The sequence below is a fragment of the Nannospalax galili genome, unplaced genomic scaffold (genome assembly GCF_000622305.1).
Source record: "Nannospalax galili isolate Female #2095 unplaced genomic scaffold, S.galili_v1.0 scaffold234, whole genome shotgun sequence".
NCBI lineage: Eukaryota > Metazoa > Chordata > Mammalia > Rodentia > Spalacidae > Nannospalax > Nannospalax galili.
The window spans coordinates 3317749-3342120 of NW_008335054.1; the positions used below are offsets into that span (position 1 = coordinate 3317749).

A 24372-nucleotide genomic window follows, 5' to 3' on the forward strand; every position below is an offset into this window, starting at 1 on the left:
TTAGGCAGTATGTATTCTGGCAGATGTGTGCCCACTGCTAAAACAGATTTGACTTGGTTTTGATCACTGCCACTAGAAAGATTGTAGTTACCTGTTTGTACAGGCATCCTGCTCATCATCTTGGGAGCAGTAGTTCAAAACCCTTGTAGAGTGTGTTCTTATTTCCTCCCCTTGGAGTCTGTGGGGATCCCCTAAAACAGTCATAAGGTATCACTATGGGCTGGCTTCTCCTTATGTTGACCCAAGTCCTGTGTGAGCAAGGAGTGGGGGTCCTTGTTGCCACGACTCCCACAGAAGAAAGGAGGGGGAGTGGACGGTCAGTAAGGTGATCGATGGCCGGCATATACTGCCTGGTACAATCTAGTAAATGATGCCTGAAAGCATCTTGGCTCCCCGCCCCCCCCCTTTTTTCTTCTATGTATTATTTTTAGTGTTTGAGTGTATTACATGCATGTATGTGAGTACACCCATGTCGTGCAATGCCGCTGAGGTCAGAAGAGGCTTCGGATTCCCCTGGAACTGGAGTTAAGAATGGTTTGTAGCCGCCATGTGGGCGCTGAGAATCGAACCCAGGTCCTCTGCAAGAGCAGTCAGTGCTCTTAGCTGCTGAGCCATCTCTCCAGCCCTTCCCCCTCTTTTTTGAGACAGGGTGTCCTTGTAACCCCAGCGGGCCTTGATTCACTTTGTAGCTGAGGATGACTTTGAACTTTTTTTTGATCTTCCTGCCTCTACTTCCCAGCCTATTCTTGGGATTACAGGATTTTATGTGGTGGTAGCGATTGAACCTCGGTCATCATGTATGCTAGGCAAAAGTGCTAGGCAGTGAGCTGCAGCCCTGGCCCTCATTGTGGTTTTCTTTAAACTATATCATACCTAAATCATACCTTTCTTGCTTTTTACTTAACTTTTTTCATCCATTTATGGTAAGATACTTAAGGTTAAATATAAATATAGATGTAGATATTATTCATGCAGGTCGTTCACATTAGCTGTACCAGAAGGTAATTTTTGCTCCGATGTGTACAAAGACAAAGCTCTATGCTTAATGTCTCTACACCAGGTATATTTTTATCTATACAAAAGTGTAGGTGCATATATAGTTATATTTACATAGAGGATACCTTTCAGAAGAAAATTAAATCATTTCAGTGTTTGAAAAGGCATCTTTCAGGAAAATGTGTGTTGTAGTGGCATCGCAACACTTAGTAGTCTCTTTTAAATTGATCTGCTTTGAGTTTTTTTGCATCTCTTTGAAGAGTTTGTTTTGTAAAAGTAGGCTGTGCAGATGTGGAGCCTTTCCCATGTATTTACATTTTCTTCTTTCTTTTCTGTGGTGGCCTCAAAGGCATCCACGTTCCAGATGGCAATTCTGCTTCAGTACAACACGGAAGATGCCTACACTGTACAGCAGTTGACCGACAGCACTCAAATTAAAATGGTATTCCACTCATTTCAGTCACTTTATCCTATCAAACTGCCATTTCCTTGTTCTTATGGATGTTGTGGGAAAGGTGTGAGGAGAGGACATGGATGTCATTGATTTGAAAAAGATGTTTGCACCATGAGAAAAACTCAGTCCCAGTGTATGACTACAAGGTGTCAGGAGACTAAAAAGAGGCTGAACAAGGCAGACCCACAAGGCTCTTTCCTGGGATCTCCAGACAGAAGGACATCATGGCAGCAGCAAGACCACCGGCTCTCTCAGCTTGGGTCAGAAGGAGAGGTGTATGTAATGGTCCCTTCATATACCTGGCTTATCTCAAGCTGGTACAAACTAGGGGTAGTTGTGTGTGTGTGTGTGTGTGTGTGTGTGTGTGTGTGTATGAGAAAGGGGGGAGGGTATGCACATTTCTATGGGCCCATGTGTATGTGTGTGCATTCTTGTGTATTGGAGGCTAAAGGTTAGGCGTCTTCATTGATGACCTTTCTTTTTTTGAAGCATCGTCACTTATTGATTTGGCTAAGCTAGATGCCTCAGAATTTGTGTGTGTGTGTGTGTGTGTGTGTGTGTGTGTACAGGTGTTCATACATCATGGCTTACATGTGGAGGTCACAGGAATTGGTTCTCTCCTACTGTGGGATCTGGGGATTGAATTCAGGTGTCAGGTTGGTACAGTGTTTGCCTTTTCCTTCTGAGCCATTGTGCCCCACTATTCATTTGTATAGTTGATTAAAATTCCATTGTATGAATGAATCACATTTGCCTTGCCTATTCATGCCCATTTTTTACGTTACTATTTTTATTTTGTGTATAAGTGTATTGCCTGCATGTATATAACTGCATTCATGTCATGCAATGCCCACGGAGGCCAGAAGAGGGCGTTAGATTCCCCTGGAACTGGAGTTACAGATGGTTTTTAGCCTCTGTGTGGGCACTGGGAATCAAACCCAATTCCTCTGTAAGAGCAGCCACTGAGCCAACTCTCCAGCTCCCATTGATGGTTATTTTAGTTTCTATGAATAATGCTGTCAGCATATACATAGGTGTAGAATTTGCTAAACTGTTGTAGTGTCTGCAGCTTTTCACATTCAGTCCCTCCTCATCCTTAGCCAAGTTAATTTTCCCTTTTTTTACTGTGGTAATCTGGTGAGTACATAGTATCTCAGTGTGGTTTTAGTTTGCATTTCCTTACCAACCAATGGTACTGAGGTTTTTGTGTGCTATTTGTGTTTCTTTGGGAAGCTGTGCACTTGTAGCTTTAGCCTATTTTTAATCTGGTTGGTTTTATGTAGTGCTGGGGATTGGGCCTAGGGCCTAAGCAAGTACTCCATCAACCAAGATGTTACCCTGGCCCTCAGTTTATTTTTCCAGTCCTTGCTTTATTTTTTGTTTTTTTTTTTTTAAATATCTTTTTAAAATGTATTTTATGTGCTCGAGTGTATTGCCTGCATGTACATAAGTGCACCTGTGTTGTGCAATGCCGATGGAGGTCAGAAGAGGGCATCGGATCCCCTGAAACTGGAGTTATAGACTTTGTTAGCCACCATGTGGGTACTGGGAACTGAACCCAGGTCCTCTGCAAGAGCAGCCAGTGCTCTTAACCGCTGAAACATCTCTCCAGCCCCTTGTGTTTTGAGACAAGGTTTCCCTATAGCCCCAACCGGCCTGGAACTCGCTATGTAGACTAGGCTGGCCTCGATCTCACAGAGGTCTGCTCACCTCTGCCCTCTTCTGGGAGAGTGCTAGGATTAAAGGCATGCACCACCATGTGAGGCCTCTCACTTTTTTAAATTTACCCTTACTTGTACATATTTATGGGGTACAATATGAACACTATTTGACACCCATTTTTAATTTTGGTAATGCCTACTTTAATTTTTGTTGCTAGCAGGGAGGCTGAGCAGCTGTTCTGTGGTCTCTCTCTGATTGACTCTCATCAAGGCCACACCAGTCTTTCTACTCATTTTTGGTCTTAGAACTCCCTTCTGGGGCTTCCACTGCCCTCCTTTGTGCCCCAGACACAGCCAGTACTTCTGAACCAATTGCAGGTCTAGAGGTCTTATTCTGACAGCCTTACATGCATAACCTCAGACCAGTATGGCTGTCATTATGGGGAAGGTAGAACATCTGTCCATCCTTGGTTAAGAGTGCAGGTGAGGAAGTAAGTGCCCATGAGGCTGATGGTGCTGGAAGTGACCACACCAGCCACTGCTTCCAGATGAGGGGCAACATGCTATATCTGAGTTCACCAAAGCCAGGCTGGCAACAAATCACCTGCCACTGAGCCCCAGCATGCTCATAAACAGATGCTATTTCCGAAGTTCCTGCTATGATGCTCCTTAATGCTTTGTTTGCACAATCTGGGGCATAGCTCAGGGGTAGAACACGTGCTTCGTGTGCAAAACTCCCTGGATTTGATTCCTAGCACCACTGAAATTTCGTGTGCAATGATCAATGTCTAAGATGAACCATCAGGCATTTAATAAGTGAATAATTTCCTGTAGGTTTAATTGAAGAAAGGAGTCCTGCATTGTTTCCAGTGTTCAGGAAAAGAGCAAGTGGTGAATTAAAGAACCTCTAAGACAAGCCCATGTCACTTTCGTCAGGTCATGATCTGCTTTTGGGATGATGACTATTTCTCTTGGATGGTCACTTTTTAAAAATGTTTTTCCTTCTAAGCCACTGTCTTTTTCTCTCTAATTGCAGGACATTTTGGCACAAGTCCTACAGATTTTATTGAAGTCGAAATTACTGGTATGTCTGTGTTCTTGGCATGTTAAACTAGAAAAAAAGCCTTTTTCCTGGGATGTATATAGTAACAGTTACTTTCTTCTAGGTCTTGGAAGATGAAAATGCAAATGTTGATGAGGTGGAATTGAAGCCAGATACCTTAATAAAGTTGTATCTTGGTTATAAAAAGTAAGGAAAATATAATATACAGATGGTCCTAAACCATAGGCTTAACCCCTGGCACCCCGGGCACACTTCTCAGGATTGTCATAAACCAAGGGGGACTACGAGCTCCACACAGGCCTGGTGGGCTATCTGACAATCCTCAATGTTTCTTTGGCTCTTGAGTTTGATTTTCTCTTTATTTTTAAAATAATTCTTGAATGGCTCACATTGAATGTTTAGACCATTGTGTCAAAGTATCTTAGCTTTATTACACTTGACAAAATTGAAGGATAAGGACCTGGGTTTTCTGTAACACTAATTTTGCTATTAAGTCACTACTGTGACTTAATAGAATTTGGCAGAGGATAGTTCCCCAGGTAGTTGTTAGAAATGATGCAGCTGTGATCCATTTTCTGCCCAGTCTTAGGCAAAACCTTTCTGAAGTGTTGACAGAAAGCAGACTTTATAGTGATGTTTTCTCTATTTTTTTTGACAGTAAGAAATTAAGGGTCAATATCAATGTGCCAATGAAAACTGAACAGAAACAGGAACAAGAAACCACACACAAAAATATTGAGGAAGACCGGAAACTCCTGATTCAGGTGACTGAACTGGCTGTTGTGTGCTTAGAGAGCTGTGTTTCCAATCATATGCGGGTTCTAATTGGTGAGTGGCTGCCAGAATAATCCATGGTTTGGTGATGGCCATAGACGACAACACCTGAAGCCAGGATACTGGTATCTGAGGGATGAAGTCCTTTATGTCCCAAGAGAAAATTGTGTAATCTTTTTGCCCTAAATATTGGGAAATGAATGTGGCAGATTGAAAGAAATGAAAGGACAGGGGAGTAGAGGGGAAGAATGGGGGGCTTCTGTGGCCTTGGAGGTTACATTTTTCCATATTCTATAGTGTGCTAGAGTTAGCCAAAGCATTTTCATGTTTGTTCTATTAGAGCTGAAACATGGGTAGATAGAATTGGCTGTCTGCACCCTCTTTGACATGCAGGATCCTTGTTACCTGTTAGGACGTTGTAATCCTCTGTGGAGAAGTAGCACTCAGGTGGCTTATGCACAGGCTGCCTCTGACTTGCAGCTCAGCTGTTATAGCTCCAGGCTCATGTTTTTCCTTGTTGATTGCATAGGCGGCCATTGTGAGAATCATGAAAATGAGGAAGGTCCTGAAACACCAGCAGTTACTTGGTGAAGTCCTCACTCAGTTGTCGTCCAGGTTCAAACCACGGGTTCCAGTGATCAAGGTACAGGAATTACAAAGTAACAGCTGTCCCTTATCATTTAAGAAAATTTTTAGCAAAAAGTGGATTAATTGCCGTTTCATGATGAAGGGAACTGGCTTGTTGTGAAGCAATAGACTTCAACAAAGGAAAACAGGCCTACTTTTAAATTTTTCTTGAAGTAACTACTCAGAGAGGTACATGGTCCACAGTGTAATGATTTTCATAAAGTGCATACACATGTGTAGTCAATACTCAGATGGGAATAAGTAGTTACCAACACCCCAAAATTCTATGTTCCTCCCCGATCCCTGCCAGTCCCTATACTTCTGTGGCAAATGGCTGTCCTTGCTTCTGAACCATAAGGCAGTGTTAGCTGGTTTTGCTTTATAGTGGCTTATGGAGGGTACACTCAGCTGTGCCTGTTAAGAACTTGCTTGGCAGTGGATGTGGGAGACTCATCCTGGGTTGCATTGTTAGCAGTTGTTTGTTGATTCTAACTGCTAGTGCATGTTGTTATATCACATACCACCCATCTAGGGCACTGCTGATTTCTCATTTGCTCAGTTTCTATTGGGTTTGTTGCAAACAATAACTTAGCAGGTCTTTCCTTTTCTGAAACTACTTGGGTAAATCGTAGTCTTTAGAGAGCCTCAGAGGGATGGCAGTGGACAGATGAGTCCTCAGCAGTCAGGAGGCTTCAGCATGTCTGAGTCATTTGTTAGTGGCCCTTCAGAGCCTGTTTCACCACCCCTCCCATGCTCTTGACATTCTGCAGGGACTGGAGCCCTGCTCCCCCACAGAAGCCAGACTGGTAGAAAAGGAGATTGTAGCCTGATGTGCTACAGTACTTGACCCCCTAATTTTTAGAGCAGATTCAAGGAAGAAAGCTGTGGCTCCATGGGCTGGCTGAGGTGGCTTCAGTTACCTTCAGTAGGTATTGCTAAGGGGTCTGTATTCAGGAAAGCATGGCTAGTAAAACTCCAGGCCAAAAGGTACAGAGGTGAACTTGCTCCCTGCTGAGTTCTCAGTGGAGGTAACCAAGGTTAGGGTGGCGAGCTCTGTTCTGATGGTTATTTGTATCTCTCTTCCCCTTTCATTCCTTTGTCCTTCTAAAATAATGGCAGAAATGCATTGACATTCTCATCGAGAAAGAATACTTGGAGCGAGTCGATGGTGAGAAGGACACTTACAGTTACTTGGCTTAACCCTTCTAGAAGGGTCTATATGACCCACAAGCAAATAGCTGCAATGGAGAAAATGGAAACAACTGAAGTTCATAGCAGCCAGCCTGCCGCCATTTGGACCTCCCTTTTTAAAACTGAGACCAGGACTCCCACCAGCTGGTCTCAGATACAGCAGAACTGCTCAGGACTGATACTACATTTCAAGTCTGTAAATATGGACACCAACGCCATTTAACCTAACTTAAGAAAAGAGGGAACTGAACCTTCCATGCTAAAGGCTGCATGCTACTGCATTTAAATCAATACATTGGCTACCTGATTAACACCTGCTGTCTGAGGCAGTGCCTATGTTGGCAGCACTTTGAGAGCAAGTCTGAATGGACCCACCTGTAATCTGCTATGAGAAACCATTTGTATAGTGTGTTTCATTTTTTTAATGTGTGAAAATAAAGAAAATTAAAGGATTTCTGTACAAGTTGCATTTGGTTTTAAGTTTTACTAATTTCTATCTGTAAATAAAAGATTTAATGATTGTGCAAATTTCTATTCCCAGTGTCTTCCTGGATTGAAAATTAAGGTCTCAGTTTCAAGGCCCCCAACCCTTTTGAGCACCAATGCTTGTTTCTGAGACTTCCTCCAGGGGTGTGAGAACATCACGTAAGAGACACTGACTCCAGATTGGTTGTTGACCTGTGAGGACTGAGTGAATATAGAAACAATGCAGGCAGAAGCTATGACAAGGCAAGAGGCTGTGTTGTCACCAGTAAGAACTGGAATAGAGGTGGGCTTCCTAGTCTCCCACCTCCCCAGCCAGTCTGCTGAGTCAACCCAAGGTAGGTCAGTGACCAGAGGTCATACCCACTCACTGCCTGGTTCTAGTTCTACTTTGTGGTTAACGGGCCGCCAGAGAGGTTCAAGCATCTGTGATTCCTGGTAATTCCTTGGGTCAGCTGGGAGAATGGGTAAGTCCTCTGCACACAGATGATAAGAACTAAGAATCTCTTACTTATCAGGTATTTATTAGTGAATTAGCTGTGTTCTTGGCTATTAGTTTTTTCAAGGAGGCTGGTGTATTTACTGCAGTATGTTCCTTGGAGGATCGGGCCAGGCTTCCATAGCTCGCACCCTCCTCAGATCCACTCCTAAATGGAGAGGTGACAATTCTCTCTCTCTCTCTCTCTCTCTCTCTCTCTCTCTCTCACACACACACACACACACACACACACCCCTACACCCCTTCATTTTCTTGTATTCAGAATGTCTCTGGGGTTCCTAAGCAATAAATACTCGAGCACCCTTAGCAAGCTATTCCTGTATGAAGCTAAGCAAAGTAAAAGGCAGAAGAGCAAACATTCTCAACAGCTTGGCACTTAATGCACTGAAACTTCCACTATTTGGCGAGTAGAGGAACAGTGGTAGACATCAATCCCAGGGCCTTGCACATGTTGGGCAAATGCTATGTCACTTAGCTACATCCCTAGCTTTGAGCTAGCACCTCACTAGGTAACCCAGAGTGGCCTCCAACTCAAAGTCCTCCTGCCTTAGCTGCCTCAATGCTGAAGATACAGGCCTGCCTTATCATACCCAGTCCCTCCATGCTTTTAGTGTATCTACTTTTTTAAAGTCTTAAGACTCCCAGTATATAAACTGGGCAAAAATAAGGAGGACCCTGCACCTCTTCACCCTCGAGGGCCCTAGAGCTCCACAGAGATGATTTGAAAATGGCACTGTTCATCTACAAACTCAAGTGGTACGTATAACTTGCTTTTCCTTATAAAAGTTCATTTTTTATGTGTCTGAGACAAACATGCTGCAAAGAAACAATATGGCCCCACTTTCAGAGCTCAAGTGTTTTATAGTCTGAAGAACAGGAAAGAGCACAAGGAAGTTTGGCTAAGGTCTCTTAGGTAAGTCCTGGGTACTGTGGACATTCCTAACAAAGGTGAACTGCAGGCTGGGCTAAGTCAGATATTAACCTCACATCTTAGATTCCTGGTAAATGACGTGTTGATGGGTATGGAAAGAAGACAATTTGCTGGACGTGGTGGCGCATGCCTTTAATCCCATCACTCAGGAGGCATAGGCAGGTGGATCTCTGTGAGGCCAGCCTGGTCTACATAGCAAGTTCCAGGCCAGCTGGGGGCTACAGGGAGACTGTCTCAAAAAGATCAAAAGAAAAGACAAGTCAAGCTCTCTTGCATCACTTCCCATATTTTAGGCCCCAAATAATTAGCAGATTGTGTTTCTCTTAAAAGAAAAAAGTTAACCATTTGGGGAGGAATTTATTTTTCAGGACAACTGTTTTAGTCTTCTGTAGCTGTTGTAAGGCAGAGGTATGACACTTAAGTCCCTTAGTATGTAGTCCCTAGAGAAATCTGTCCCAAGTCGTAACCAGCCAATATGCAGAAGTTTCAGTTGACAAAATCACCCTTCCTGGTTCTTACCTCTTTACATCTAGGATGAAGGACTTGCAAATTGTCATGTGGTACTGCAAACTCAATGTCATTTTTAATTTTTATGTGTGTGTATTGCCTGCATTAAGTGCACCTGTGTCGTGCAATGCCCACAGAGGACAGAAGAGGCTGTCAGGTCCCCTGGAACTGGAGTTAGGACAGTTGTTAGCTGCCATGTGGGTGCTGGGATTCGAACCCGGGTCTTCTGCAAGAACAACCAGTGTTCTTAACTGCTGAGCCATCTCTCCAGCCCTCTTTTAATACTATTACCAGCTACACCTGTGAAAAAATTTACATAGGATTATGCAAACACAGTTAATACTCAAGCACCACAATAGCCATAAAAGTTTAGACCTTGCCTCCCAAAAACAAAAGTTCTCAAAATGACTGGTCTACCAGTACAATGTATGCATGGTGCATCTGGGACTCTGCCATACTCAACATTTTCTCCCAGCTGTTTATATCTGGGGATGAGTTGGGAACTGTGGCCAAGTAATCTCTGGGATGTCCTTAGCAGTCTCATGTTTAATAAACAGATGTGCTCCATTTGCTCATACCTCTACAACAAAGCCATTAGATTATCCACAGGAGAAACTGCCTGAACAATCAGTAAGAAAGGACTAGCCTTCAGGAGCTAAATGACTATCCACTTTGTCCAGGTCAACCCATGCCAAGAGCTGTGGGAAGAATACGAGGCAGCTATGGGCAGTCGCTGATCTATATGATACACAGGCCAGTCAGCAGCCACCTATGGTATGTGGTGTCTTTAGAATTCAAGTTGCTTTGGCTTGTGAATTGATGTGCTGATGAAATTTTAGGAATTAGCAAAGTGAGCTTTAATATTTAATATGACACTTTTATCTCACTCTAAATAAAAATTTCATCTGACTCTAGAAAGGGCAAATTGGTACCAAAAAAACGACAAACCATAGACTGATTTCTAGTGTCTCTACACTAACGCTGTGTGTCTAGGAAGGGTACTAAGCAGTTACCTGCTGCTCTGAGACCAACTGTACGCTGTGGGGCACAAGGAGGTCCAGGTATCCCATCTCACTGGGATTTGGTGAGGGTTGTTTTAAACCCTTTGAAGATGTTAAACTATCAATGTCTGTCTGTTTTCCTCAGTCTCACTACATAGCCCAGGCTGGTTTTGTGTCTCCCCTCCAACTCACAACCTTCTTGCCTCAGCTTTCCAAGTGCAAGGATTAAAGCCACACCTGGCTGCCGGCCACCTTTTATAGGTAGGTCAGGAATCCCAATTTACACTACACTGTTCTGTTTCTAAGAACTGCACCAAGTTAATGGAACTGAAGTGTCTCTAAGAACATATAGGTTCTTAGAAATAAGCTAGTTCAACTTCCACCACTTTACATACAGACAACAGATTTGGAGGTTAAACAGCTTTCTCTTGGATACAAGCTGACTGAAACACCCTTCCCAGTCTTCTGTTGGCAAGCTCTGTCCTCATCTGAATGCCCAGAATGCATGCCAGTACTGGTCATTCATGAGGTCTCCTACAAATTCATAGACAATAACAATGTAACTAGGCAAATCCTATGCTACTGTGCATATGTTTATTATATCTAACATGTAAAAGTATCACTTTGTATGGAACCAAATTTATACTGCCTATTAATATGAACAGGCAATATTAAAGATTCATAGACAACTGAGACACCAAAATTAAGTTTGAGACTTTTCCTGATAGAGATATTATTTTTCTAGAATTAGTTGATGAAGCTCTGTAGTAACTGACTCGGCAACAAGGAGAAGTTCAAGTAGTCTTTATTCAAAATTGAAAAATGTACCATACTGCATTATTGCAAAAATTCACTGGTACAAAACACTTTGCAGCTGGTGAGAAGGCAATAAAAAGTTGATTTTTAAACTCGTTGCTATAAATTACTGTTACAGTACTTTGCAAATTCAGAATTTCACACTGCATTTTGTTTTTCTAAATTGCCCACAGTACTTGAGGTTCCTGAAGCTAAGGCAGCTGTTTCAGAGAGGAGGGGGAGGAGGTAGCAGATGTCAAGGGATTTCCATTTCTCTTTCGATGCCCACATACTTCAGGGCATCAGCCTGGCTGTATCTGAAACAACATGAACAAGAGATTACTACCAGGCCTGCTGACATAGTGGAGCACTGCATGGTTATTTTTTGGCTTTTTCTTCCTTTAACCCCCATCTCCCAATTACAGAGGTTGCACGCATAAAGTGAAGGCATGTACCCATTGCTGGTCGTCTAGTTAAGATGTTGCCTGTGGGTTCCCCACAGCTCCTGCCCAGCCCTCCCTGTGTCTCTGCAGCATACCCCCAGAGAGGCAACTCTACATTATGATGTTTGAATCTAATACCGCAAAAGCAAAATGATACGGAAATAGAACCAAAGAGCAGCCCCCACAAACTTTACCCAGATGCAGAAAGCAGATGCCAAGACAGGCACTTGAATGTCCCACCATGAATGGAGGAGCCTCAGCTCTACCCAGCCAGGGAAACTGGACAGCTTTGCCTCCAACCCTGGCCCACTTGGCTGCCCAACTTAGAGCAAGTATGAGGTGAAGTGATCTCCCCAGAATGAGTCCTATCCCAATACTACCAGGTTTCACTCAGTTCTCTCCAACTGTGTAGCAGAGCTCACTAGAACTAGGTAGGGACACATGGGCCCCAGTTTACACCAGCTCATTCCTCAAGGATGGTTTCTGGGTGGGATGTATATTTAGCCACAAGAATTCTTTAACTAGAAATCTTACCAGATCATACTTAAATAAACATTAACTGTGTTGTGAGGTTTATCCCACAGAGCTGGGTGATATATTCTGCCATCATGACTCATGCCATGGAGCTCTATGTTGTCAGGAGCTGTGAACAGCTCTCCCAGAAAGAACCCACAGGAGAACCCTAACAATTACAGAAATGAAGATCTAAACCTACTACCAGCAAGGATTATACATAGTGTGCCATCAAAAAAAAAAGGTCCATGCTGTAGAAAGTGAATACGATGTGAAGCATAATATAAAAGGGCCAGCTATCAGCAGAGGAATAGGACTTTCTGCATGGATTTTGTTAGTTTTTTAACTAAGCATTGTGTATAACTAATACATAATGAGCAACCAACTCCCTTACTGCTGGTACTCACAGCAAACAGTGACTAGCCAGTTAACAGGACACCCCCTCCAGTGAATGCACTTACAGCAAAGAACTGAAAAACAGCCTCTGTGCACTAGCCACAGTACAGAAAAAAAGCCTTTAGATCATGCTAGTGGTACACTTTACCAACCTGTAATCAAAAAATAGCTCTTCACCAGTCTGGATGGCTCTCTTGGCAAAGATGCCTATCCTGTGATCACCATTAACCATCATAACTAGAAAGAGACAAGTTAGGGTCAGTGAGCAAGCCATGGAGGTTAACTGAGACATAACTGACATAACAAACAAGTGCCCCAGAAGTGTTTAAGGCCACTATCACTGGACTGAAAAGGGAATTTGTGCTGTCAAACTGGCAATTCTGACTTCATGAGAGCCTACCTTTTGCATAGCAATTTGGATTTACTGAATGATTTGCAAAACGAATTTTATTACCCTTGCGGGTTGCATCCACCACAAAATCTATAAAGAGGAAAGAAAACAAATCCAGTGAATAATTTCAGTTACAGACAAATCAACAAAAGTTATTATAGTCTTACAAATACACAGTTCAGGGTTTCCCTTCAAAAGCAAATAAATCATTCAACATGAAGTGACATTTGGGAGAAAATTATCCATGGTAATTAAAAATTGCTGGTTGTCTCATGGCATTACATCTCAGTAATACATATTGCTGAGAAAACATAGCTAAAAGAACATAGTTTAGCCAAATTCCAACATCAAGAACTGACATTTTCACATTACAAATTATATTTCTATGGAACATATTGTTTAAAAAAAAAAAGAAACCCTCTTCTACTTGGTGCACCTGAGTATCTCCCATTGAGCATGCCTGCATTTTCACCCTCCAGACACTGCAGCAGCTGTGAAAGAAGCTGCTTTTGCTCTCACAGTCCATGGGTAACATCCTGGGGCATTGGGAAGGTCTTTCAAATGTGGTGCTCCCCAACCTTTCAAGTAAGAGCACTGCCTGAAAAAGGTGTGCTGTGAACACTCAGCTAAGTGCTAAGGAACAAGAAGCACAGCAGTGGGAAACACTGTCCCCTCACAGCCACTCTGAGGCAGACCTATCTGCAAGTGACTGTTTCCTGCACACAATCTTTCCGCTCCCTGGTAAACTCCCCTCTCCCCTTCCTCACCAGAAACAACACATCCCTAAGCCTATACCAGGAAATGAAAAGCACCAGGGGCTATTCCTACAGATGCCCACACTTCCCATCACCTTGTAGACCTCCTGCTTCAAAGCCTTAGCCAGCAGAAGGATCCTAAGCCAATGCCAAGGAACTAAGTGCCTCCTAGCTGAGACACATACCATTGTTTAAGTTGAAAAGAAAGCTGCACATGTATTTGTCATACACTTTCCCTCGTCTGTCTGCTTCATCTTGAGAAATTATCTAAAAAGACAAAAAAATTGAAGTAAGTGGGTCAAGCCTTGTAGGACATGTAAGAGCCCATCAGGAGAATCTGTTCTTTAGAATAACAATATAGGAGTCACAGTAGCCAATTTCTCTTTTCTATTCAGTTGGTACATGATAAAGAATAATATATTTTAAGTTTTTATTTGTTGGGGTGGGGGCATGCACTGTTCCTCAGCGTGTGTGTGAAGGTCAGATGACAACTTTCACAAGTCAAGCGCTGTACCCATTGAGCCATCTCACCAACCAAAGAATGACATTTTAATAATGTTAAATCAGAGATATGCCTGAAGAAAATGATTAACAACAGTCTTTCCACTGAGTAAGAAACACAAACTGTAGCTGTCTGAAGCTAACCTTATGACCGCTTGCAAGTTAATAACACTGCTGTTTCCAGATCCCCATCAACTAGGCTGTCAATTCAGTAGGACCAATTCGACATAGCAAACCTCTTGTTCCTGCATCCCTTGTCCTCAGGTAATAAAAACTAACCATAGCTAGAAATGAAGTTATCCAGTTACTAAGCAAACCAAATCCGTAAATACAAATAAGTCCAGGACAAAGAGCATTTTGTATTAATTCATTCTAACCAAACCAATGAATTTGTCCAATGGAATCAACCCAAAACAATGCAAGCTATTCCTATAAACAAAACCACCTAACAACATATAATCAGTGTGCCTTACCTCTCCACAGTATTCTGAGATGAATTCATTTTTCTGTACAGGATCTTTGATAAAAATTCCCCAACCTGCCACATCAGATGGTGCCAGCAGTAAGTGCTACAGGAATAAAATGCAATCACATAATCAAAAAAGAAAGCAAGGACAGACTGGAGACTACTAGACTGCAGGGTGAAAACAACTTAACAGGGTTAAACGCCAGGTCTGTGCTAGAGGAATAATTCAACCCACGAGTGGATCTGATAGGTATAAAAGCTGGGCATGTCTAGTAAACTACAAAAGCAATGTTTTTAAACAAAACTCAGAGGACAAAAATCCTCTAGCTTACTCTGATGTGAGTCTGGCAGCAAGCAAGGTATTCAAGAACTGCTGTATTTTTACTTCAGTCCTTGACTCCTTCACTAACTCACTTTCAACCACACATTTGTCCCTAACGTTTTAGTCTGATTTCACGTGTTGAAGGTTTGGGCCCCAGCTGGCACATCAAATCACTGAGAGGTGGACTGTGAGGGCTCTGACCTAACAGATTAATTCGCTGATGGACTCATAACCTGCTAGCATCATAGACAGATGGTAGAAACCAAGCGGTGAGTTCTGGTTGGAGGAAGTGAGCCACTAAAAGCATATCTTTGAAGGGTGTATCTTGTTCCTGATCATTTTGGGTTCCTTCTGCCTCCTGTATGGCATGAACCCAGCGACTAGTCTCCACCACATGCCCCACCATGATGTTCTGCCTCACTATGTTAGGCCTGGAAGCAACAGGCAAAAGTGACCATGGGCTGAAACCTCAAACCAGCAGCCAAAATCTCACCTCCTTTAAACTGTATTTCTCACATAGACAGAAAGTGAGAAACACAAATGTTTCATATATATAATATATACTGTAAATATATTGATTTGCATGTACAGTAGATGCATGTGTGTACGTGTATGTAGGTGTGCTCACCTGTACATGAACATGTTACGGGCCGGTGGGCACCTTTCAGGTGTTTCCTCCACCTTACTTTTGGAGACACAGTCTCTAAATGAACCTGGAGCTTGTTATTTCAGTTAGACTAGCTAGCCATCAAGCCCCCAGGATCTACCTGTTCTGTCCCCCAAGCCCTCCAGGGCTGGAGTTACCAATGTGTGGCCACAGACAGTTTGCATGTGACTGCTGAGATATAAACTCATTATCTTCAAGCTTGCAGAGCAAACTCTTCACCCACTGAGCCATCTCCCCAGACCTTCGATTTTATTTTTTGAAATACAGTGACAGTATGTGGCCCAGGCTAGCTCTGAATCAGCAATCTTCCCACTTCAGCCTCCTAAATGCTGGGATAATACGAGTATACTGCCATACCTAGTTAATGATACAAATTTAATGTATGTACATCAAGCACTCTTCTCTCTAGTCCCTTCCCTCTTTCTCTCAAAGTGCCTTGAGTTGCCAGCTCAAACCCTCAGCACATTCTGGTTCTTCACTGCTGTCTTTTCTTCAGGAAACCCTGCCATTTCCTCCATGGCAACTGTCTTCTAGATTCTGTTCCTCCCAGCCCCTTCTCATGGTAACTCAGAACAGTACCACTGGAGGTGCAGTCATCAGTCCTGCAGAGAAGGCCAAGACGACCACTGCAGCAAACTGCCCTGTTAGCATCTGTTCCCAAACATGGAAAATTTTGTTATGGCTCTTTATTATGCTTCTTCCTGTGACCTTTAAAGTAGTTTCTGGATCATCCAAGCTTCCTACCCATTCCTATCCCTGCCCATTCTTGTCAAGTGAATTTCCCAAGCACTCTCCTGATCAAAATCAAAATTAATTAAATATTGGGAATTACCAAGTAAAACCCAGGTGGTAAAGATTATGTATGGTTTTCTGTTTTGAGACTTAAAAAGATGTCACAAAGAAAAACATTATCAGCATGAGCACTCCCCACTATGAACAAGCTGAAGGAGGAGCAGATCTATCCAACAATGGCAATCTGGGGCCAGGGCAGAAAGTGTAAAACAGCAGGAAACAGACAGCATCACTGTGATCTGGTGATCTACGTGAATATGCAGCTGCCTGGGGAAAAAATGATCCAAAAGCCTAAAAAGAAAATCTCTCTGTACAGCTAATCCCAATCAGATCTGCCATGAACATAGATTGGTTCAAACACACAACAGAAGAAAAAAGAAAGCTAAAAGAAACTGAATGTTTCATTGGGGGCAGAATTTCTGGTAAAAGATTCCTTAAAGTAGGGTGATCTCACCCATGTGACTGTTGAACCACTTGTGATGTGCATACTCTACACACAAACAGCAGAAGAGGTGGTGGCTAACAGCACAGCTCCTCTGTCCAATTTCATTGCCTGCTCTATTGTCTTCTTTTGAGACATTTTTATTTATTCATTCTGTGTGTGTAGAAGGGGTAAGATATGCTCATGCCATGATGCAGGAAAGGAGTTAAGAGGACAACTTAAGGGGCCAGAGAGATGGTTCAGTGGTTAAGAGCACTAGATGCTCTTGCAGAGGACCCAGGTTCAGTTCCCAGCACCCACATGATGGCTAACAACCACCCATAGCTCCAGTTCCAGGAGACCAACACTCTCTTCTGACCTCTGTGGGCATTGCATGACACAGTGCACTTACACACATGCAGGCAATACACTCATACATATAAAAAAAATTAAATATTTTTTTACAAAGGGACAACTTGAGGGACCCTGAAGAACTAGGGTCACTGACAGCAGACACCTTTACCCACTGAGCCTACCAGTCTTCCTTACCTGTAAAGTGGGGTAACAGTTATTCCTAACTCATGAGGATATGATCATTAATTAATATGAAAAGTATTCAAGTAGTGCCTATATTAAACACCTAATAAATGTCAGCTATTGTGACCAAAAGGATTATTTAAATTAATTAATTAACTAACGGTCATCTGCTGAAAAAGATACTGAATTTCCCTAGTATAATATGTTGCTAAAAGTTTCTTTTGTTCAAAAATTACTTCCTGGCTGCTACATTTAAAACCACCTATATGCTATTCACAGGCTTCAAATACATAATTGTTGGATTGGTCATTTTTAAGGTCTTAGGGGTGTTTGCTGTTGTTTTGAGATAGTTTTGTGATATGTCTCAAAACTAGCCTGGTATAAACTGGCCTGGAACTCACTGTTCACACAGTGGTTCACAAAGATGCTCCTACCTCAGTCTCTAATGTGCTGGAATTACTCACACATACCACACACCTGGCCTATTTTCAAGGTTATTAAAAACAAGAACAGGGGCTGAAGAGCTGGCTCAGTGGTTAAGTGCACTGGCTGCTCTTACAGAAGACCCAGTTTCGGTTCCAATACCCACATGATAGCTATCAACCATATGTTAACTCCAGTTCCAGCAGAATCCAACGCCCTCTTCTGACCGCCACAGTCACAACATGGGTACACTTACACACATGCAGGCAATACACTGATATACATAAAATACAATAAATAAAATATTTTTAAAAAAGAATGAAGTCTTTATAAATCTTTGCCATAGGAAATTTCATCTTTTACTACGCACAGAAAGGAAAATAAAAATACCATTTGATGGGAATGGGTCTGTACATTATGACAGCAATCATCTGTTTACAGTAAGACAGAACTTCTGTTTATATTAAATAAATGAAAAAGATTCAAATCAACTATTAAAAAACTAGAAAAAAAAATTCCTCTTTCAAATCTGGCAGCATTAATGGCTACTTCTCAGAACTTGGGACTTACCTTATCACCTAGTAAGACATTCATTCCATGGGAAACTTAAGAGTTTGAGGCAAGCTTGGGCTACATGAGACTATCAAAAAACCAAATTAGCAACAACAAAAACTTTCCATATGTGACTCTTACTTACTTTTTTGGAGCCTCGCTGAATACTACAGTTCTTGCAGGACACATTTTTACTATCCCAATGGTCAGCAGCTCCACATGTCAGACAGAGGTCAGGGTCACACTCTCGGACAGCAAGATAGCATGGGCACTGCTTGGTGTTGCACTGGGCTTTGCATCGGCATCCAGGAAAGCGGTTTTGACCTTCAGAGATAGGTTCATCATTATCACCACCAGAATGGCAATCATTGTCATATGTAAAGCTTGTATGAAAGAATGAAGCCAATGCTATGCTGAGCACCTGACTGACTCACAACCTTTACCTCTCTGCCCTACCATATAGAGAAGAAAATGGAGGAATAGAAAACACAAAAGCTGTTAGAAATGAAAAAGGTCAGCACTGAATTTTTGGTTTCCATTTCGTATTTGTTAAATGAATATATGACTTCAAAGTTCTGTGATTAAAAAAACAGGTGAAGGGAGGGTTTTGACTGGATGATATACATGATCTGTAGTAAGTGGTATTTCTACCCCTTCCTCTAAGCTTTGTGCAGCTTCCTTACACAACTGAAAGAACCCACTGCCTTTATTCTACTTTCCTTCATTCTAAAAAATAAAACCGTCCTAACTCTGACTACTTCTAATACCCCACCAAAGATTTGGATAGCTACTTCCACATTCCTCTTAAATTTTATGTCACTTTGCTGCAATTCAAACAATCAAAGAAAAAAACAGAAATTCAAACCCTTTAATACAACTCTGCCCAACTTGTACACAGACAAGAGACAGAATGGACACTCTAACAGTGCAGGGCTCAATAAATAGTAACGATTTCCTAAAGCAAGCAATAGAATAGTGCTCCTATGTCTTTATGTTTTGATTTATATTACTATTTGAAGCTGCTGATCAAAGCCCATTCAGTTTTCATGCAATTGCATCAAAGCAACAAATACTTACACTCTGAACTACATTGACAAAACTTCTCACAAAAATTTTGTGCTATTACACAAGGGCACGAACTGTCACAAGGCTGCCGTGGATGATCACAGGGTTGATAGTTGTAAACATGGTTAGAGGAACCATCTGAGTAAAGATAACAGCACACAGGCAATGAATCCAGGGAGATGGGAAATGATCATCACAGTTAACAAGAGCACAGTCTTCCCATGCTGCCTCAGGAGCTTCCTTTGTACGTAAAATACTACCAATAGTCCTATGGAAAATCATCAATTCCTACCCTTACATGCTTAAAAGCTTGGCCTCACATCTCAGCACCATTTCCAGAGTGCTTCTCACTAACTCACTCCATCCAATCAGCTTTCACTTTCCAAAGAGCACTAACTTAATCAACAGACATTTCATTTCAACTGATTTAATGTATAGGTCAGTTAAGACAAAATAACCAAAACTCCAATCCAGTTTCCATTCTAAAACAAGAGAGACAGTTTTGGGCTAATAATTAAGTTAACTGGAAAGATACTAACCCTTTTTCAGCTGTATCTTTCTGCAGTGTGCAGCCCACAACCTGCAAAAACAGAAAATAAAACACAAACTTCTGTGTGAAGATGGGAAAACAATCAGCTGCAAATCCAACTGAGACCCATTAAGTAGACCTATCTGCAATTAACAGAGGAGTATGGTAAAGTCAAACAGTATGTCCAACCTCTGTCAACAGTCAGCTCAGAGTGACTCAGAAACCTGCTCACTCATTTGCTGTGCCATGCTTAGAAGTCTGGCAGATTACTTCCTGCACATGTCCACATCTCCTGGTTAAGGATAAGCAGCAGCAAGGCCTGGTATAGCAGCAGGTGTGTACCTACTGACTATTCAGATCTGGATTACATGGATACTGTAATTGCACCATCATTAAATCACCCAGTCGAAATGCATGGTCAGAAATCATTTAACCAAAAATTGAGAAGCATCTACTAAAGCTTAAATTCCTCTTCCCGTGAGAAAAGTGTCCAATCTCTTAGTTCTAATCTAAACTCTTCACTAAAGAAATATAACAGATCTATTAGCTTGTGCACAATTTCTAAAGCATAATCTAATTGCCCCTTACCCAACCAACTATACTTCTCATTTTAAAAAACAGTGGGTTGGGGCAGGGGTCCAATCATGGATTTCTTGGCTCTACATTTGAAAACATTCTATTTTATCAGTCATTCACCATAAGCCTTTGTGAAAGGTAATAGTCACAGGTGTGGAGGCCAATGTTAAGAGTATCAGAATGCAATGGCATACACAGAACATTCAGACTTCTAGAATTAAAGACTTCTAAAAACTGACCCAGAGCTCACAGCAGGAACAAATCTTAAAATATTTCACACCAAATGGCTAAAGGAACTGTTTACTCTAAACAGCAATGTTTTTCTCAACCAAAATACAGCATGGTAACTAAAAGTTTTATTACGTGACATGTCAAATTTACTTAAATTTACTGAAGCAGCTGTATTTCTGTAGAAAAATGACAGCAATGAAGTCCATTAGAAACAAGATTCTACAGGTCCATCTTAGATGGAAATTTAAAGTCTTTTTATAATAGTTCAAATAAAAAACAACTTCCTGAGACGCTCTGCCTGCAGCACCCATCTACACAGCTTCTCTCCAGGCTCCTCAGCAGACTTACCGGTGTTTTCTTTTCTTTTTCCTTGGAGGAGTGTCCACATCCTCAGCAGGGGCAGGTGCTATGATACTGGATTCTTTGACTCTAAACTCATACACCTGATGAGAAGCACAGACAGTAACGGAACAGTGATTTAAGGGACCATTCCATACTTGTGCATACCGGGAAAATGTTTTTGTCTCTCTTTTGACACTGCTAGGTGCTGAGAATAGAGTAGAAATCACTGTCCCTCCATCACATTGAGAGAGTGGCTACAATTATAGTCTGGCCAAATTTAAATGCTATCTATTTAAATCCACCACACCCAAACTTAAATATAAAATGGGGAAATTATGACACACAACTAAGGGATATATTCACCTGGCTTCCTTAAGGGGAAAAAATGAGCTCTTTTCAGAAGATGAACACAATGAAATTAAGAATTTTCATGTCTTGGCAAAGAGTACATATTACCCCTATAGTTAAAAGTTCTTAGAACAGATATGCTTACCTGTCTACATGTTTTGGTCCCGATTAACCTAGCAATGGCACAGAAATTATCGTAGTAGGTACCAATGAGGACTCTGAACATTGAAGCTTCAGCACCACTCCATTCCACATTTTCAGGAGGTTCAATATTTGGCTTCATCTTTATTGGTGTTTGACACCGAGAATTTGCTTCTATAAAACCAAATGTGAGCACTAGTCAAGAAATGTTGGCTAAGGGGCTGAAGAGGTAGCTGAGTGGGTAAAGATGCCTGCCACCAAGCTTGAAGACCTGAGTTCAATCCCTGAAACCCACATGGTGGAAGGAGAGAATTAACTCCCAGAAGTTGTCTCCTGACCTCCATACACGCCAAGGTATGTGTATATGTGCGTGCATAAACACATGTGTACTTACTTACACATGAAATAAATAAAAAGTAATTTTCAAAGAAATGATGACTAAGGGGCTAGGGAGATGGCTGAGAGGGTAAAAATGCTTGCCATGCTAGCAGAAGGACCTGAATTCAAATCCCCAGAACCCAAGTAAAAGCAGAAGCACAGCACCAAGCATCTTTACCCCAGTACTCCCTCACGGAGATGGGACATGAAGACAGGAGAAGCTCCAGAAGCAAACCTGGCATACGCAATGAAAAAACAACTAAGCTCTTATCTCAAAACTTGGGGAAGGTAGAGGACCCGCATCCAAGGTTATACTCTGACCTCCAAATGCATACTGTCTCTCTGTCTCTGTCTCTGTCTCTCTCTCTCACACACACACACACACACACAAAATGTTGACTGAAAAGAGTATTAAGAGAAAAATTAAGGGTTTGCTTAAGAAAATAAAAGGATTGTAATCATACTTTAAAATGAACTAAGGCTAGAAACAATATCAGAAAGATTTTCACCCTATCCGCACAGAAACCATGAAGCTGTGCTTCCTTTAATACAGCCTTACAAAATAAACATAAAATGAGGTCAGACTATTACTAATCATGGTTTAATTCATAGAGGTAAAAGGACAACTAAAATTTAAGCAGTAAAATATTAACTCGTCAGTATTACTCATTTTTTCGCTAATGAAAACTACTCACAGGTCATCATGATTAAAACTAAATGCCTTGTCAAGGAAGGACAGAGGGAAAATGGCACAAAGAACGAGAACAAATTTAATCAAACATTCCAGTAGCCCAAACAAACAAGCATCACAAGTAGTGTAGTAAGGAAACAGCAGAAACAATTCAGCTATTTATCAATGAGAGAACTCTCTAATCTTAGGATTGCTCATTGCATTGAAAAGAAAGTTGTGGGGGGGGGCGGGAGGAAGGATATGGCTCAGTGGTTAAGAGTGCATAATGTTCTTACAGAGGACCCAGGTTCAGTTCCCAGCACCTATGTCAACTGGCTCACAACCACCTGGAATTCCAGTTCCAGGGGATTCAATGACTTTCTGGTTTCTGTGGGCTCTGTATTCACAGACATAACACACAGAAACATACATATGCAAAATTAAAAAGAAAATAAATCTTTAAAAAATAAAAGAAACTGGAGCTGGAGAGATGGCTCAGCAGTCAAGCACACTGGCAGCTCTTACAGAGGACCTGGATTCGATTTCCAGCACCCACATGGTGGCTAAGCACGGTTCATAAGCCCAGTAATGGGGAATCTAATGCCCTCTTTTGACCTTGGCAGGCATTGCACAACACAGGTACACTTAACATACATACAGGCAAAAACACTCATAAAATAAAAATAAAACAAATTAAAAAAAGAATAAAAGAAACTAACACAGAAAATAATTCAATGTATTATAATCTTCATTGTCACAAATTTAAACTTACAAAGCAATAGTAAAATCCAGGTATTAGGTGTGTCTTACCCGAGGAGCTAGAAGTCTCATCTTTTTTCTCTTCTTCTTCTTTATCATTGTTCTCTCCCCCCGTTTCAGTCCCTGCTTCTCTGTCACTGTCTGTATCCTTTGCCTCCAGCACATTAATGGTGGGGGTGCTAGGTCTGCTGCTATTATTTGGAAGTCGTCCTCTTCTGCGGCCCCCTGGGCGTTTTGGTGGTGTCTTTATCCGCTCTGCAGTGAGGGCAGCGGCAAATTCCTTTGCTCCCTCCTGCAAAATGAAATGTTGTAGGCATCAGGGTAAAGTTCTAAAACTCATTTGGTAGAATAGAATAAGACATTGCACAAGGCAAGTTGTTCAAAAAAATGTATCACAATATCCACTTATCACAATTATTTACATATCTCAATATACCTATTTTTTAATCTGCCTTTGATGGTTTTAGTATTTCAGACACAAAAATGGGTTCAATATATTGCTATAATACAAAATCAGGCAAAACGGTTCAAATGGTGAATTTGTGAACTATATTAACTAAATTAATTAAAACACAGTAAGTTAAAAAAATATAAAATACTTAACTTCACATAAAGATTATTTCTATATATATACATATATTCCATTTAAAAGAGAATCTATCAAAAGAATCACATACTAATATGTGTTAAGTCAAACTTCCAATTTCAGGGCTTAATATACACTTCTTTAAAAGTACTACTTAAAGTATGCAAGGACACAAAACATACATACATGCATGACTTTCACTTCTGGTCTTAAACTATTAAAACAGCCTATATAATTTTTCTTTTCCTGTGAAGGATGCATAGCCACAGGAAGACATGAAAAGAACTTTAGGAATAAGATTATAAGAAGGGTTACATTTTGCATTCTGAAGTATAATAATCCAATCTCAGAAAGTATAAAACAATGGTAAGAGCATGGCTTGTAAAAGAGACCACAGAAACATTTTAGATGAGCCAAATAAAGTTCCACCTTATAAAGAATATTATAAAACAGTGCTAGAGAATTCCTTTTTTAAGTGGAAATAGAAGGGAAAAGTTTGAAAGGAGCCAACAGTTTTATACTTCACTCTACAAAAACCAAATTGCTTAAAAATAGGATACCTTCTGCAGGTGCCATTCACTGAATC

At 41.3% G+C, this 24372-nt stretch overlaps 2 protein-coding genes across 14 annotated transcripts in view; one reads left to right on the forward strand and one right to left on the reverse strand.

Moving 5' to 3' along the window:
• Positions 1-7262, forward strand: part of Cul1 (cullin 1) — a 125873-nt gene extending 118611 nt beyond the window's left edge. For 3 of the 4 annotated variants that reach the window (XM_029561923.1, XM_008829749.3, XM_008829748.3), the window contains exons 17-22: positions 1346-1438; positions 4148-4195; positions 4278-4360; positions 4833-4938; positions 5478-5591; positions 6695-7262. In XM_029561923.1, coding sequence (XP_029417783.1) covers positions 1346-1438; positions 4148-4195; positions 4278-4360; positions 4833-4938; positions 5478-5591; positions 6695-6775 — 525 coding nt within the window. In that variant the 3' untranslated portion in view covers positions 6776-7262. The other variant, XM_029561924.1, reaches the window with a different exon arrangement.
• A 3715-nt stretch (positions 7263-10977) lies between these two features.
• Ezh2 (enhancer of zeste 2 polycomb repressive complex 2 subunit) overlaps positions 10978-24372 on the reverse strand; it is a 74176-nt gene continuing 60781 nt past the window's right edge. For 8 of the 10 annotated variants that reach the window (XM_017797313.2, XM_029561930.1, XM_029561926.1 and 5 more), the window contains 11 exons: positions 23252-23492; positions 21398-21567; positions 20911-21005; positions 19766-19806; positions 19239-19364; positions 18307-18485; positions 14455-14550; positions 13666-13747; positions 12735-12815; positions 12487-12571; positions 11070-11299 (listed from right to left, as the gene is read on the reverse strand). In XM_017797313.2, the coding sequence (XP_017652802.2) occupies positions 11239-11299; positions 12487-12571; positions 12735-12815; positions 13666-13747; positions 14455-14550; positions 18307-18485; positions 19239-19364; positions 19766-19806; positions 20911-21005; positions 21398-21567; positions 23252-23492 (1257 nt within the window). In that variant the 3' untranslated portion in view covers positions 11070-11238. Of the gene's footprint in view, positions 11300-12486; positions 12572-12734; positions 12816-13665; positions 13748-14454; positions 14551-18302; positions 18486-19238; positions 19365-19765; positions 19807-20910; positions 21006-21397; positions 21568-23251; positions 23493-24372 lie in introns of those variants that run through there. The other 2 variants (XM_008829750.2, XR_003848969.1) reach the window with 2 other exon arrangements.